Source organism: Furipterus horrens, unplaced genomic scaffold, assembly GCF_987537825.1.
Source record: "Furipterus horrens unplaced genomic scaffold, mFurHor1.1.pri manual_scaffold_1, whole genome shotgun sequence".
Taxonomy (NCBI): domain Eukaryota; kingdom Metazoa; phylum Chordata; class Mammalia; order Chiroptera; family Furipteridae; genus Furipterus; species Furipterus horrens.
Genome location: NW_028327171.1, coordinates 191,955,440 through 191,970,269, shown reverse-complemented (window position 1 = coordinate 191,970,269; position 14,830 = coordinate 191,955,440). Strand labels below are relative to the sequence as shown.

The following is a 14,830-nucleotide window of genomic DNA, read 5'->3' as shown; positions in this document are numbered from 1 at the left end:
GGGGGTACAGGATTTAAGTATATATGAAAATGATATTTTAAATCTCATATTAAGTAAATTTCACCTCAAAATAATGAGACCATTTACATCATCTTTTGAATCATGTGTTTTCTCATTCTTCTACCTTCTGTCCCCAGATTAACAACTTCTGTGTTGCACATATTATCCTTCCAACCAAAAAGTGAATATAATTCAGAGTCTATCAAGATTGAGCTACGTGGGAGAATCTTCTCTGACAGGAGCTCAACAAACTGCCTCTACAGCATTCCAGCTCCTGTTATCCCAATGAGCAAGACAATCAACTAAAAGGTAAACACAGGTCTCTTGTTCAATAGGGGAGTGAAAAACAAACAAACAAACAAACAAAAAAAAACGAATGCTAAGAAAATGAACTGATCTGGTAGAATACTGTTTTAATTGATACATTTATACAAAATTCTCACAATGACTAATATTGTATGAAATGGAACCTACGTAAAAATTATACTGCAATGTTCTCTAATTATCGACTCTCTTCATTTTTTATTTATATGAAAGTTTTTATAAAGATCACACAAAAACTATGGTCCATACCCTTTTTTCCATTATATAATTGCAAATTCTTCACCTGGACTGATACATAAAAGAAAATAAGAAAGAAAGCTAATATTTCTTCTTATTTAAGAGGAGCTTGAGACCTTCGCCCATTGTCCCTTACAAGATTACAAAGGGTCCTAATATTTGAGAGGGGGGGGATAGTTAACTTTTATGAACCAGGGGTTTGGACTTGGGGGGGATTGCTGGGGGAGGGGGGTGCTGGGTGGAGGGGAACAAGGGGGAGAAAATTGGAACTGTTGTAACAATATAATCAATAAAAAATATTTAAAAAAAAAAAAAAAAAGACCTTAGGGAGCCAAATATATGGTGATGGAAGACAATTTGACTTTGGGTGGTGGGTACACAATGCAAAGTACAGATAACATATCACAGAAATCTGTACTTGAAACCTATATAATCTTATTAACCAATGTTACCCCAATAAGTTTAATAAAAAATAAATAAAATATTTTAAAAGACTTTAGTATAAAAGATATAAAATGAAATTTTATGTAGGAGTTAGACTTCATTTCTGACCTCCACAAGTAATCAAAAACAGGTTAAAAAAATATTCAGATGATTGCAAGTTCAGCTCCTAGCAAATGTCTGAAACAAAGTACAGTAGTCCCTCACTTATCGCGGGTATTACGTTCTAGACCCCCCCCCCCCGTGAAGTAGGAATCTTACATTTATTCTACACTCTTAAACCTACATAACTTTAACAACATATGTATACAGTACCGCAAAATCCCACGATATAGAGAAAAATCCATGATAAATAATTAAATATAATATTTTAAAAAATCCCGCAATACAGTGAGGCCACAATAAGTGAACCGCGATATAGAGAGGGACTACTGTACTACATATTAAGTGAACTGTGTTGCTAAATACGTATTTGTCATTTTGGAAAAAACTTTCCATATGGTGTATTGAATTCTTTGCTCAGATTTAGCCATGACATTTGGCTGATAAACTCAATGGCTTATACAGTGGCAAATTATTTCAATACCTAGGGAATTACTAGTGAGAGATGCACCTTATAAAAACCATTTCTTTTAAAAAATCTTTTTTCTATTGTATTTTCATTACCATTTAACCCTCTTATATCCCCCTTTGCCTATAAAAACCATTTTAAAAATTAAATAATTAGAAACCATAATTATAATTTTTATTACAGAAAAAACTCTTGCAAATGGAGCTAATTAATTTATAGAATAAAAGAACTATATAAACATCATACCTAAGAACACCACCAGCATCTACCAAGTTCTTCTTTAGCATGTTAAAGGCTTTCTCTTGCTCCATTCGGATTATTTTCTTATCAATTTTGGGGTCTGTAGGAACTCTATATTCAGGAAACTTTTGTACCTTTTTAATGTAAATTCTTTTTATAAGAAAAAAAGATTTTTTTCATTATATTGTAATCTTAAGAAAACCTAATTTACCAACCAGAACTTTATTGGAAGCATTAAAATTTAGAGAAAAAAATTAATCTAGAAAGCATTCAGGGGATTATGTAAAAGACATGCCATATTCTCAGTGCATCATAATACTTAGCAAATTAACAATAATCATGACTTCAGTATAAATATCTAAACATTTCTGGATATTAGCATTTTTTTTCTGCATTTGCCTCTTCTCCATTCTCCTGAAAGCTGTAACACCTCATATCTTGATTACTTTAAGAGCCTCCTTCAGGGCCTCTAGACATCTAGTCGTCCATTACTAAAATCCACTTGATACATCTATGCCACAATAATTCTTCACATATGCCATATCTTCATTTATATAGTTCTTGTAGCCTACAATATCTTTCCTTCGATTCTCTATCAAAATTCAATCTAAACTTCATCATCCAGGCTTTCTTATCTAAGTACTTTCTTTTCTTTTAATGAGTTTGCATGGATATATTCTCTGTGAAAATAGTTAGCTGATCTGCACTATAGTATCATGTTCTCTAAAAGTTTTTTGTTTACTGATCTACCCCAACAACATTTTAAGTTACCCATGTTTAAGTAAAATCTTATAACTCCTTTACTCTCCCTCTTTCCCATGGCATCCAATGTAGCTGCAGGACACAGAGTAGAAACTCATAAAGTACTTACAGAGTAATAGAGAATAATATTATTTCTTTGCATATAAAGATTTTCTCCCAAGTCACATATAAAGTTTTAGATTTATCACCAGATATAAAAATTAGTTGAAAATTTTGATTCATTGTCAAGTTTAAATATGACCTCAAGTTAACATGATCAGATTAAACATGAAAAGCCTTCTGAGCTGGCTTTAAAAACTTGAGAATGTTGAGGTCTGTGATATAAGATATGATGTTAAAATGTTTCAAAAATCAACTAAATCCAAACTTTGCATTATCTTTATGAATTTCATTTTATCTAATGATAAAAAATGTTTCAATGTCTGAAAAAAAGATATTAGTAAAGGACATTATAAAAGTCTTTTATTGGTTCACATTTTTCATTCTCATCCAGGCAATAAAAACTCTGTAGTCCTATTCTATCTATAACTTACTATGTTGGTCTCATACATTGCTGCTATGAACATAATTGGTAAAATCTCTCTAAAAATCAACTTCCTAATACTTGTCAATGTTTACAAATAATATAACCTTTGCCCTAGCAATTGCACTTCAAGGAATTTATCCTAGTGATATACCTGTACAAGTGTATAAATAGGTATAACGGTATTGGGTTGGCCAAAAAGTTCATTTAGTTCTTTTCTACTAGTAGTATGTTTTTTTCCATGCGATGGCTCTAGTAGTGCTTAGTTATCTTTAACTCATTCAAAACAATTTTGTTAGATTGTATTGTGACAGCTGTCACATCAGCATGCATTTTTAAAAAAAACTTATCAAAATTGGTGAATTTTTGTGCAGCCATTTAAATATTGAATATGTAAGAAAATATGCAACATTTTCAGCATATTGTGCTTTATTATATCAAGAAATGTAAAAATACAACTGAAATGCATAAGAAAGATTTGCGCAGTGTATGGAGAAGGTGCTGTGACTGAAAGAATGTGTCAAAAGTGGTTTGCAAAGTGTCTTGGTACTATGGACATTTTGGCCAAATAATTCTTTGCTGTTGGGCTGATGCATTGGAAGATATTTAGCAGCACCCTGGCCTCTACCCACTAGAAGCCAATAGCTAGAGACTGCCAAGATATTCAAAATATCCAAATTAATAAAGTTATTGGTGAAAATGAAAAAATGTGTCTTTTATTTTACAGAAAAAACTAAATATACTTTTTGGCCAACCCAATATTAACTTCAGCTTTGTATACAGTAATAAAGAATATACTTTTCAGAGTCTATATATCTATCATTATAGGTCTAATTAAGTAAATGATAATTCATCGATAAATAGACTATTATATAGTTATCAGTAAGAAGGAACCATGAAACTAAATGTTGTATGTCAACTATATCTCAATTTTAAAAATAAATTTTAAAAAATGTTTTAAAAAAGAAATAATGAGTGATTATATATATAGATATAGCAGCTCTGAGATAGATTTGGAATGAATAAAAGCAAAGTGTAGAGTAGTATATGTTATTACATTCAAACTATTATAGTATGAAGCTTAGTAGCTGTACAGTAAATAAACAAAGTAGGCATTCAGAATGAAAATAAGTCAATATGGATTCATAGTACAAAAAAGGTACACTACTACCTAAATTTTAAAGAAAGGAAATATTAATACGCTTTGCTGAGATCTTTTACATTTATGAGGGTAAAGGAGAATATATATATACATATACACAGAATATCTTTGGAGGGTTACTCAAGAAACTGGTAAGAAATATTGCCTTAAAGTTTTCACTGTATATATTTTTGAAGCTGCTTAAGATTTAAAAAGTGCATATTAGCTATTCAGAAATAAGTACTTAATAAGAAAGAAATAAAAGATAGCTTACCGGGCTGGACAAGTGGCTTTGTAGAGTTGACAAGATCTGCTTTCCTGCTCACTGATTTTTTTTAACTGGAAACCTTTTCTCCTTGGCCCATACTGACACTCCATTACCACGGCTCTACTCCCTGTGGGCCAAAACCAACTATTGATACTAAATCAAGTATCTATCTGTTCTGGATACTAGATTAAAAATAACTTGTTGGCAATGTTAAAATCTGCATTTTCATTAAACAACTTTAGGGAAAAAAACAGCATAAGTCTTACTAAAATACAATACACAAACAAGCCCTGACTGGTGTGGCTCAGAGGGCTGTCATCCTGCAAGTCAAAAGGTTGCGGGTTCGATTCCTGGTCAGGGCACATGCCTGGGTGGTGGGTCAGGCCCCCAGTTGGGTGCATGAGAGGCAACTGATTGATGTTTCTCTCTCACATTAATGTTCTTCTTCCTCTCTTTCTCCCTCCCTTCACCTCTAAGAATAAGTAAATAAAATCTTTTTAAAAATGTACAAGCAAATAAATTTAAAAGTTGATTTTCCCTGACCAGTGTGGCTCTGTCGGTTGAGTGTCACACCGCAAAGCTAAAGGTTACCAGTTCGATTCCTGGTCAGTGCACATGTCTGGGTTGCGGCCCGGTCCCTGATTGTGGCACATGTGATAGACAACCGGTCAATGTATCTCTCACACATTGATGTTTCTCTCCCTCTCTTTCTCCTTCCCTTTCCCTTTCTCTAAAAATAAATAAATAAAATCTTTTAAAAATAAAGTTGTCATATTTAGCAAATATACCATGTTAAAGAAATGAGTAAATGTCACATTTACTGAATGTCAACTGGTATTTACATACACATGATTTTAATAAAAAATTTACCATTCCATAAATAAAAATTAGTACATGCTACATTTGTTAATAAATATTAATGTCATTTAAATTTTTATTTCCTAATTATTTATTTCCTTTTTCCTATTTGGGCTGTTAGGATGTGATAACAGGTCACTAAGATGGCCCCAATGATTCCTGCCTCCTAGTACTGACATCCTTGTGTAATTCTCTTCCCTTGAACATAAGCTAGATTTATTAACTTACTCCTAATGAACATATCTGAATTGACAGGATGTTATTTTTGGTATCAGGTTATAAAAAAAAAAGTCTGTAACTTCCACCGTAGGTACTGTCTTGCTTGCTCTTGCTTGAATTGCTCTCTGGGAAAAATCAGCTATCTTGTAGTAAGTCAGCTCAGTGCAAAGGTCTATGTGGCAAAGAGTAAAGTCTGCCAACAGCCCCATGAGTGAGCTTGGAAGCAGATGCACCCCTGTCAAACCATAAGATGACTGCAGTTCCAGCCCACACACTGATTGCAGTTTTATGAGAGAACCTGAGGCAGAATCACGTTGCTAAGCAATCTTGAACTCCTGACCCACGAAAAGCGAGGTAATAAATGTTTGTTGTTTTCAGACACTATGTTTGGGGTGATTTGTTACACAGCAATAGATAATACAAATAAGTAGAAATAAAAACTATACAGTTTAGATTTTAAGTTGAATATCTTAATACTAGGGTACAGCACACTTCTAAAATATAAAACCAAAACTGCAAATCATAAATTAAAATGTTGATAAAGCTGACATCAACATGTAAAACTTGTATTTAAAAAATACCATAAATAAAGGTAAAATGAAAGCAGCATTTTATAATACACATAACAAAAGATCAATACGTAGAATATGAAAAAACAGAAATAAAATTTTCAAAAAATAAACAACCAAACAGAAAACTGGGAAAAGGCTATGAACAGGCAATTCAGAAAGAAAAAATGGACAATAAATGAATAAAACGTTGTTCGACTTCACTAGTAGAGAGAAAAATACAAATCAAAACAATAGTAAAATACTATCTCATGCTCTTCAGATTGGTAAAAAAATTTCTTTTAATTGACAATATTCTAAAACAACTGATTCCATTGATCAGTCTTAACATCACTAAAAGGTGATACACACGGGTAGCAATAAGAAGTACACAAACCTATGAAGTATTCTTGCAAAATACTTTCATAAAGATTAAATTTTCATTTAGTCAAGCCTCTAGATTTAACAGCTTACAGGATGTACAGGAGATAAAAGAACATGTTAAACTACACGACAGAGCTGGAATCAGCAATATCCAGAATATGGCAAACTCTGCATAACAAACTATCTGGGGAAAATAGGACAGAAATTTTTAGATGAAAATAAATTTAAGAGATATATTAGCCAAATATAATCTGTGAACTTTGGATGTGAATTTGAACAAGACTACAGAAAAAGAAGTATGAAATAAGTAGAGGAATGTAAACATTAGACATATTATGACATTAAGAAATTACTGTTCTTTTAAAATATAATAATGGGATTCTATTATATTGTGTATAAATACACATATACATATAGAGACAGGCACAGAGTTTTTATTCTCTAGAGACATAAATTTCAGTTGTAGATGAGATGATATATCTGGAATTTACTGTAAAATCATCTTTCAGGTGGGGAATGAGGAAGTGGGCTAGGGTATAGATGAGATAATATTGACCACATGCTGATAGTTGCTGAAACTGGATGACAGAGACATGGAGTCATAGGATTTCATATATTATTACTTCTACTTTGATATATATAAAAATTTTCCTAATATAAATATTTTTTAAAGAATGACAATGCTAAGTCATACAGTGAATATGGGAAAGGTAAATTTTCATACATGACTGAAAGGAGTAAAAATTGGTATAGGTCCTCAATTCTTCATGTACGTTTCTGAATCTAAAAAGCTCAAAACTTTTTGGAACTCATTCACCTGTAAAAACTGACCTGAACTTTATGAGGCTATTTATAGTCTTGATTTATTCCTTAGTGGGACTATCCATAAAATATTAGTTGTTTGACCATGTGTTATTGTCTATAGAATACATGCTATATGTATTTTGTAATATTACCTTATTACAGTCCAAAAATTCAGACATCTAAAACACATCTGGACAAAAAAATTTAGAGAAGGAATTTTTGAACTTGTACAACCACTTCTGTGAATAATTTGAAAGAATCTTGTAAAGATGAAATGGGCATAATTCACAATACACAGTAATTCCATGTTAACAGATATACACTAAAAAAACTAATTAAATGTTTTTTACAAAAAATGTATATTGTGGATGTCGGACTATAGCATTCTTTGTGATATTGAAAAGTTGGAGACAACCTAAATGATTGTATATAGAAAAATAATTGTGATTTAGTCATATGCTGGACTGTTACATAATAATTAAATTGAGTTAACTGGGATCTATCAGTATCTATAGATAGATTTCAAAAATAAGGGTGAGTGAAATTTTATATAATAATGTCTATAGTTTACTATTTATGTATATTTTAAAATATACAATAAACAAAATATATTATCATAAATACAACCATGTATGGTAACATATAAAAATAGACTGGAAAAATACACACCAAATTCATGTAGTGCCTGCTTGTGAAGAGTTAAGAAAGGGATTAAAACTAGGGAGGTGAAAAATGTTGCAATTCTTTTATAGAATAATGATAAACCTGGGCAGAAGAAGTTACATTTATCTTCCTCTAAGTATTTCTCTTTCTCCTCAGAGGTAGCCTCAGGATAATGCTACAACTCTTACAGCTGAATCAGTACCAGAATAATCCTGAAATAAATCACTTATTTTTAGGTTCTGTAAGGTCTAATTAGTTCTAGGGTGAATCTCTGGGAGTTCTTTGAAATGCTACTGCTTTAGTAAGCACTAGTGTTTGAGAATATTGTATGTAATACACCTGATGCTAGAGACCCTAATATTAAAATTCTATGCAATTCCTGATTGTATATAAATTCTATAAGGTAACTCAAGAATTATAAGCTATGTAAAATGGACACAAACTTGTACCACAAGACAAATCAAGAAAGAAGGAGAGAATATCTGGATTGGAAGAAAAAAACAAAACCCAAGAGATATACATATTTAAAAAAATAAAACTGCTTATTGTTCAATTTGTATTAAATAGTTCTACCTGGAATTTCAATATTTTTATTTTCTATTTTTAGCATAATATCTAGAGGAAGCATAATTTATTTAATACAATAAATGCAATTTTACAACATAAAAATTGGTTTTGTTTATTATAAGTTTTCTTTTTACTTTAATATACATTTTTATCAATTAACCTTTAGCTATCATCTACCAAAATGAAAATGAATCACCTTAGGGAAACCTCAGTTTCACAGTGGATCATGGCTACTGCTGAACCTTTTAAAATACTTCTTTTAAAATGTACCTGCATTGCCCTGGTTGGTGTGGCTCAGTGGATTGAGTGCTGGCCTGCGAACCAAAGGATAACCAGTTCTATTCCCAGTCAGGGCACATGCCTGGGTTGCAGGCCAGGTCCCTAGTTGGGGGGCGCACAAGAAGCAACCACATATTGCTGTTTCTTTCCTTCTCTCTCCCTTTCTTCCCCACCTTCTAAAAATAAATAAGTAAAATCTTTGAAAAACATAAAATAAAATGTACCTGCATTTACAAATGGAATTCCATCATATGGGACATACTGGGATTTCCACATCAAACGTGTAGCTGGCTTGGCTGGGCTTGGAGATTGGCGCGTCCCCCAAACGCTCTGTGTTTGCTGTTTGTGAAATGTTAAAACACTTTCTAATTCAGTCTCACTTACACAGTAGCCCCGGTATGAATCTCCAATTTTCTGCATGTAGTAAAAATTAAATAACAAAATTATTAGTGGATATGTTTCACTGTACAAAAAGTTTAATTAAGCGACTGTCCAAGATGAAAGACTCATCAGCTCTCAAAAGAAAATGTCATTTCTCCCCTCAGATCAATGGTATATTACAACCAGTGGATCTGATCTGAATTCAACCAGCTTCACCAAATAGATATTGTCCAGGTATTTTTTAGAGAATGCCAAACTCATTGTTACAATGACTTTATCAAAATCTTGTTTGAAACAAATAATATTCAGGAAAGATAGCTTGGAAAACATATCATGTATCCATTCTTCCAGATATTAAAAATTCTACCCCTGTACCTAAACAAATCCGCATAATACTAGCCACAATGTACTGGTTCCTTGTGGGGCTTCTTTACTGAAACTGATTTTGATATGATTCCATCAATCTATCTTGAAAACCTATGAAAATTGTAATATACCTCACTTAAAAATGATGTCAAAGAATTTGTTCATTATATCAAGATTGTTTTCATGAAGATCCTTCTTTGAGGAGAAATTCCTGTCTAACCTTAGTACCAAAAATAGGTAATGGGTTGTGTTTTTTTTCTTTTTGGTAACTTATGGAAATTAGCATAATTACTTTTTCTTAATGGACACAGAATTTACTAGTTCACTAGGTTTCCTAACAGTCTGAATTTCATCTTCTCCCAAAGGCTGAAAATTGTGAATCCTACCCCTGTCCTCCTTCAAAATCTTCAGATGGTTTAGAATCTCACCCCTGGACTCTGGCAGAGGGTGGGCAGAGCAGACTAGAGCTGCATGACAAGAGTTGGGGGTTGGTGGCTCTGGGGTGAGAGCTGAAGAGTCAGCTGCCAGTGTCCCTGTGCTCAGACATTCCCCATGCTGAAAAAGCCATCTTTCTCCAGAATGTATATGCTTATAGACATATATGTGTGTGTGTGTATACATACACACACACACACACACATATACACAGACATGCATATAGTTCATTAAGATACACATTTCTTGCTTCCATTTTTATGGTTCCATTCTTGTTTTTCTTTATTCTTTAGCTCCACTTTTTAATTTCCATCTTGCTAATACATTTTATGTATTTTTCTTTTAAATTATTTTAAAATTTTCCCAAGTACAGTTTATATTCAATATTATTTTGTATTAATTTCAGATACATAGCATAGTAGTTAGACAATCATATACTTTATGAAGTGTTTCCGCTGAAGTTCCAGTGCCCAACTGGCATCATTATAATAATTTTAATTACATATCCCATGCCCCATGACTGTTTTGTACTACCAATCTGTACTTCTCAATCCCTTTCACCATTTTTTACCTAGTCCTCCAACTGCCCTCCCTCTGACACCATTAGTCTGTTCTCTACATAGTTTTCTGTTTGTTTCGTTTTTTCATTCATATTGTTCTGTAGATTTCATATTGTTCTGTAGATTACATATAAGTGAAATCATATAATATGTGTCTTTCTGTTACTTGACTTATTTCACTTAGCACAATACCCTCTAGGTGTATCCATGCTGTCACAAATGATAAGATTTCATTCTTTTTTATGCCTGACTAATATTCCATAGTATACATGTACCACAATTTTTTTTATCCACTTGTCTATTGATGGGCACTTGAGTTGTTTCCATAGCTGGCTATTGTAAATAATGCTGCACTGAACATAGGGGTATAATATATTCTTTTTATAAAAGATTTTATTTATTTATTTTGGGGGGGAAGGGAAGGGAGAGAGAAAGAGAGGGAGAGAAACATCAATGTGTGGTTGCCTCTCTCACCAAATGGGGACCTGGCCTGCAACCCAGGCATGTGCCCTGATTGGGAATCGAACCAGCAACCCTTTGTTTGCAGGCCAGTACTCAATCCACTGAGCCACCCCAGCCAGGGCAATATATTCTTAACAATTAGTGTTTGGGGTTTCCTCAGATATATACCTAGAAGAGTAATCACTGGGTCATAAGGAAGTTCCATTTCTAATTTTTTGAGGAGCCTCCATAAAGTTTTCCACAGTGGCTGTACCAATCTCCAAAGAGGATACACAGATGGCCAATATACATATGAAAAGATGCTCAACATCACTAATCATTAAAGAAATGCAACTTAAAACAGCATGGTAATTGTGGGGGGTGATGAAGGTAAAAAGGGTATGGGGGGATAAATGGGGATGGAAAATAAATAAATTTTTAATAGAAACCACAATGAAATATCACTTCACATTTGTCACAATGGTTATCATCAGTAAATCAACAAACAACACATATTGGTGAGGATGTGGAAATAAAAGAACCCTTATGCACTGTTGGTGGAAACACAGACTGGTACAGCCACTGTGGAAAGCAGTATGGAGTTAACTCCAAAAATTAAAAATGGAACTGCCTAATGACCTAGTAATTCCACTTCTCAGAATATGTCTGAGGAAACATGAAACATTAATTAGAAAGAATATATGTATCTCTGTCTTCATTGCAGCATTATTTACAATAGCCAAGATTTGGAAGCAGCTCAAGTGCCTATCAGTAGATGAGTGGATAAAATAGCTGTGGTACATTTACATAATACCATTAAAAAAGAAAATCCTACCTTTTGTGATAGTATGGACCAACCTGGAGAGTATTACGCTAAGTGAAATAAGCCAGTCAGAGAAAGATAGGTACCATATATTTCACTTATATGTGGAATCTAATGAACATAATAAACTAAAAAAATTAAAACAGACTCATAGATACAAAGAACAGACTGACAGATGTCAGAGGAAGGGGATTGAGAAGCTGGATGAAAAAGGTGAAGTAATTAAGCAAAGAAAAAAAATTCAGACACAGATAATAGTATAATGATTACCAGAGGAAAAGGGGGGTGGAGGGAAGTAGAAGAAGGTAAAGGGGGGACAAATGGTGATGGAAGGAGACTTGACTTGGAGAGATGAACACACAATACAATATACAGATGATGTATTACAGAATTGTACATCTAAACCCTATATACTTTTATTAACCAGTGTCACCCCAATAAATTCAATAAAAATTTAAAAACCAAAAGAAAGAACTGGTGATATAGATTTGGGGATCATTTTTTATAAAAGTGATAGTTGAAAGTCAACAAATTTGATAAGCTCTCCAATGGATAAAATGTAGAGAAATAAAATGAGATCAAACAGTGAAATATGAAGAATTTCCACTGGGAATATGAAAATAAATAAATGCAAGAAAAGAAAAGAAGACATGGTCAAAAGATAAAAAGTAGAGAAACATGATGGCAAAGTTTCATGGAAGACAAGGGAAGAAATGATAGTGAAGTGAGAAGACATATAGCATCTCTGCTTTAACAGAACTTACAATCTCTAACATAAAAGACTAGATGAGATCAGATATAGAATAAACATGAACAAAATATTACAAGAATAGCCTCTGTTATTTGTATTCAAAAGTGGACAGTTTGGAGACTTCGGTCAAGATGGAGGCATATGTAGATACACTTTGCCTCCTCACACAACCATAGAAAGAATTACAACCAGACCTCAAAACAAAAAACACCCAGAACTGTCAGAAAATTGAGCTGTATGGAAGTCCAACAACCAAGGATATAAGAAACCACATTCACCCAGATGGTTAGGAGGGGCAGAGTCGCGGAGATGGGCAGTGATGCAGTGTGGTGTAGAGAGGCAGCAGTGGCAGTGGCAAAATGGATGGCACCACATTCACATATGGTGGATAAAAATTGGCAGGGATACCATGTGAGCAAGTGACCCCAGCCCCAGGCCAGACGGCACAGTGCAGAGTTCCATTACTGGGAAGATAAATCCCCATTACCTCTGCCTGCAAAAACTAGTGAGGGTTGGGCAACAGAAAAAACTGCAGAATTTTCACCGCTTAAAAAGGGCCTGCATGGACTCAGAATGATGGTGGTTTCATCACCAGGGCAGCAGCAGGAAGGGCACGAGTCACACACAGTAAATGGGTAAAATGACTGGAAGCAGGGCAAGTGTTGGGCAAACCTCCAGAAGACAGGCAGTGGCACTATCCCCTCTCCGAGCCTTCCCCACACACAGAGCCACAGCAGCAAAGTGGGTCACCTAGCCGTGACAAATACCTAAGGTTCCACCCCTTACAATATAACAGGTGTGCTAAAACAGAGGCAAAGTAACTCTACCTAATGCACAGAAACAAATACAGGGAAGCTGCCAAATTGAGGAGACAAAGAAATATGGCCCAAATGAAAGAACCAAACAAAACCCCAGAAAAGAACTAAACAAAATGAAGATAGCAAACCCATAAGATGAAGAGTTTAAAACACTAGTTATCAGGATGCTCAAAGAACTCACTGGGTAACACTAATAAAATAAGGAAAGAAATGAAGGCTACACTAAGTGAAATAAAGAAAAATCTAAAGGGAACCAACAGTGATAGGAACAAAGCTGAAATTCGAATCAACAATTTAGAACAAAAGGAAGAAATAAACATTCAACCAGAATAGAAAAAAGAAACAAGAATTCAAAAAAACAAGGATAGGCTTAGGAACCTCTGGGACAACTTTAAACTGCCAACATCTGAACATAGGGGTATCAAAGGAGAGGAGAAAGAGCAAGAAATTGAAAACTTATTTGAAAAAATAATGAAAGAAAACTTCCCTAATTTGGCAAAGTAAGTAAACATACAAGTCCAGGAAGTACGTAAAGTCCCAAACAAGATGGACCCACTCCAAGACACATCATAATTAAAATGCCAAAGGTTAAAGATAAAGAGAGAATCTTAAAAGCAGCAAGAGAAAAGCAGATAGTTACCTACAAAGGATTTGCCATAAGACTATCAGCTGATTTCTCAAAAGAAACTTTGCAGGCAAGAAGGGACTGGCAAGAAATATTCAAAGTGATGAAAAGCAAGGACCTACAACCTAGATTACACTACACAGCAAAGCTATCATTTAGAATTGAAGGGCAGATAAAGTACTTCCCAGACAAGGTAAAGCTAAAGGAATTCATCATCACCAAACCATTATTATACAAAATGTTAAAGGGACTCATTTAAGAAAGAGAGCATCAAAACTATGAACATTAAAAAGGCAACAAATTCACAACTATCAACAATTGAATCTAAAACACAAACAAACAAAGCAAACTACCAAAACAGGAACAGAATCATAGGTATAAGGATCATTTTGAGGGGTATCAGCTAGGAGAGGGAAGGGGAGAAATAGGGAAAATGGTGCAGGGATTAAGAAGCATAAAAGGGACCCTGGACGCTCAGTGGATTGAGCATCGGTCTGCGAACCAAGTGTTGCTGGTTTGATTCCCAGTCAGGGCGCATGACTAGGTTGCAGGCCAGGTCCCCAGTTGGGGACGTGTGTGAGGCAACCGCACATTGATGTTTCTCTCCCTCTCTTTCTCCTTTCCCATCTCTCTAAAAACAGATAAATAAAATAAAATAATAAAAATAAAGTAACCTTGTTAAAAAAAAAAATTAAAAAAAAAGAAGCGTTAAAGGTAGGAACAAAATAGACAGGGAGAGTGTTAACCCTTTGAGTGTCATGCGCAATTTGAAATTTGGATCAATATGAGAATAAAGATGTA

The 14,830-nt window shown here is 33.9% G+C and overlaps 1 protein-coding gene across 4 annotated transcripts in view; it reads right to left on the bottom strand.

Moving 5' to 3' along the window:
* The window catches only part of CARF (calcium responsive transcription factor), a 53,859-nt gene that overhangs the window by 13,505 nt on the left and 25,524 nt on the right, over positions 1-14,830 (bottom strand). For all 4 annotated transcript variants that reach the window (XR_016509618.1, XM_090268509.1, XM_090268517.1 and 1 more), the window contains 3 exons: positions 9,054-9,243; positions 4,514-4,634; positions 1,820-1,963 (listed from right to left, as the gene is read on the bottom strand). Coding sequence is in view for 3 of the 4 variants with exons in the window: in XM_090268509.1 (XP_090124635.1) it covers positions 1,820-1,963; positions 4,514-4,634; positions 9,054-9,243 (455 nt within the window). In the remaining variant the exon portion in view is untranslated. The remainder of the gene's footprint in view (positions 1-1,819; positions 1,964-4,513; positions 4,635-9,053; positions 9,244-14,830) is intronic.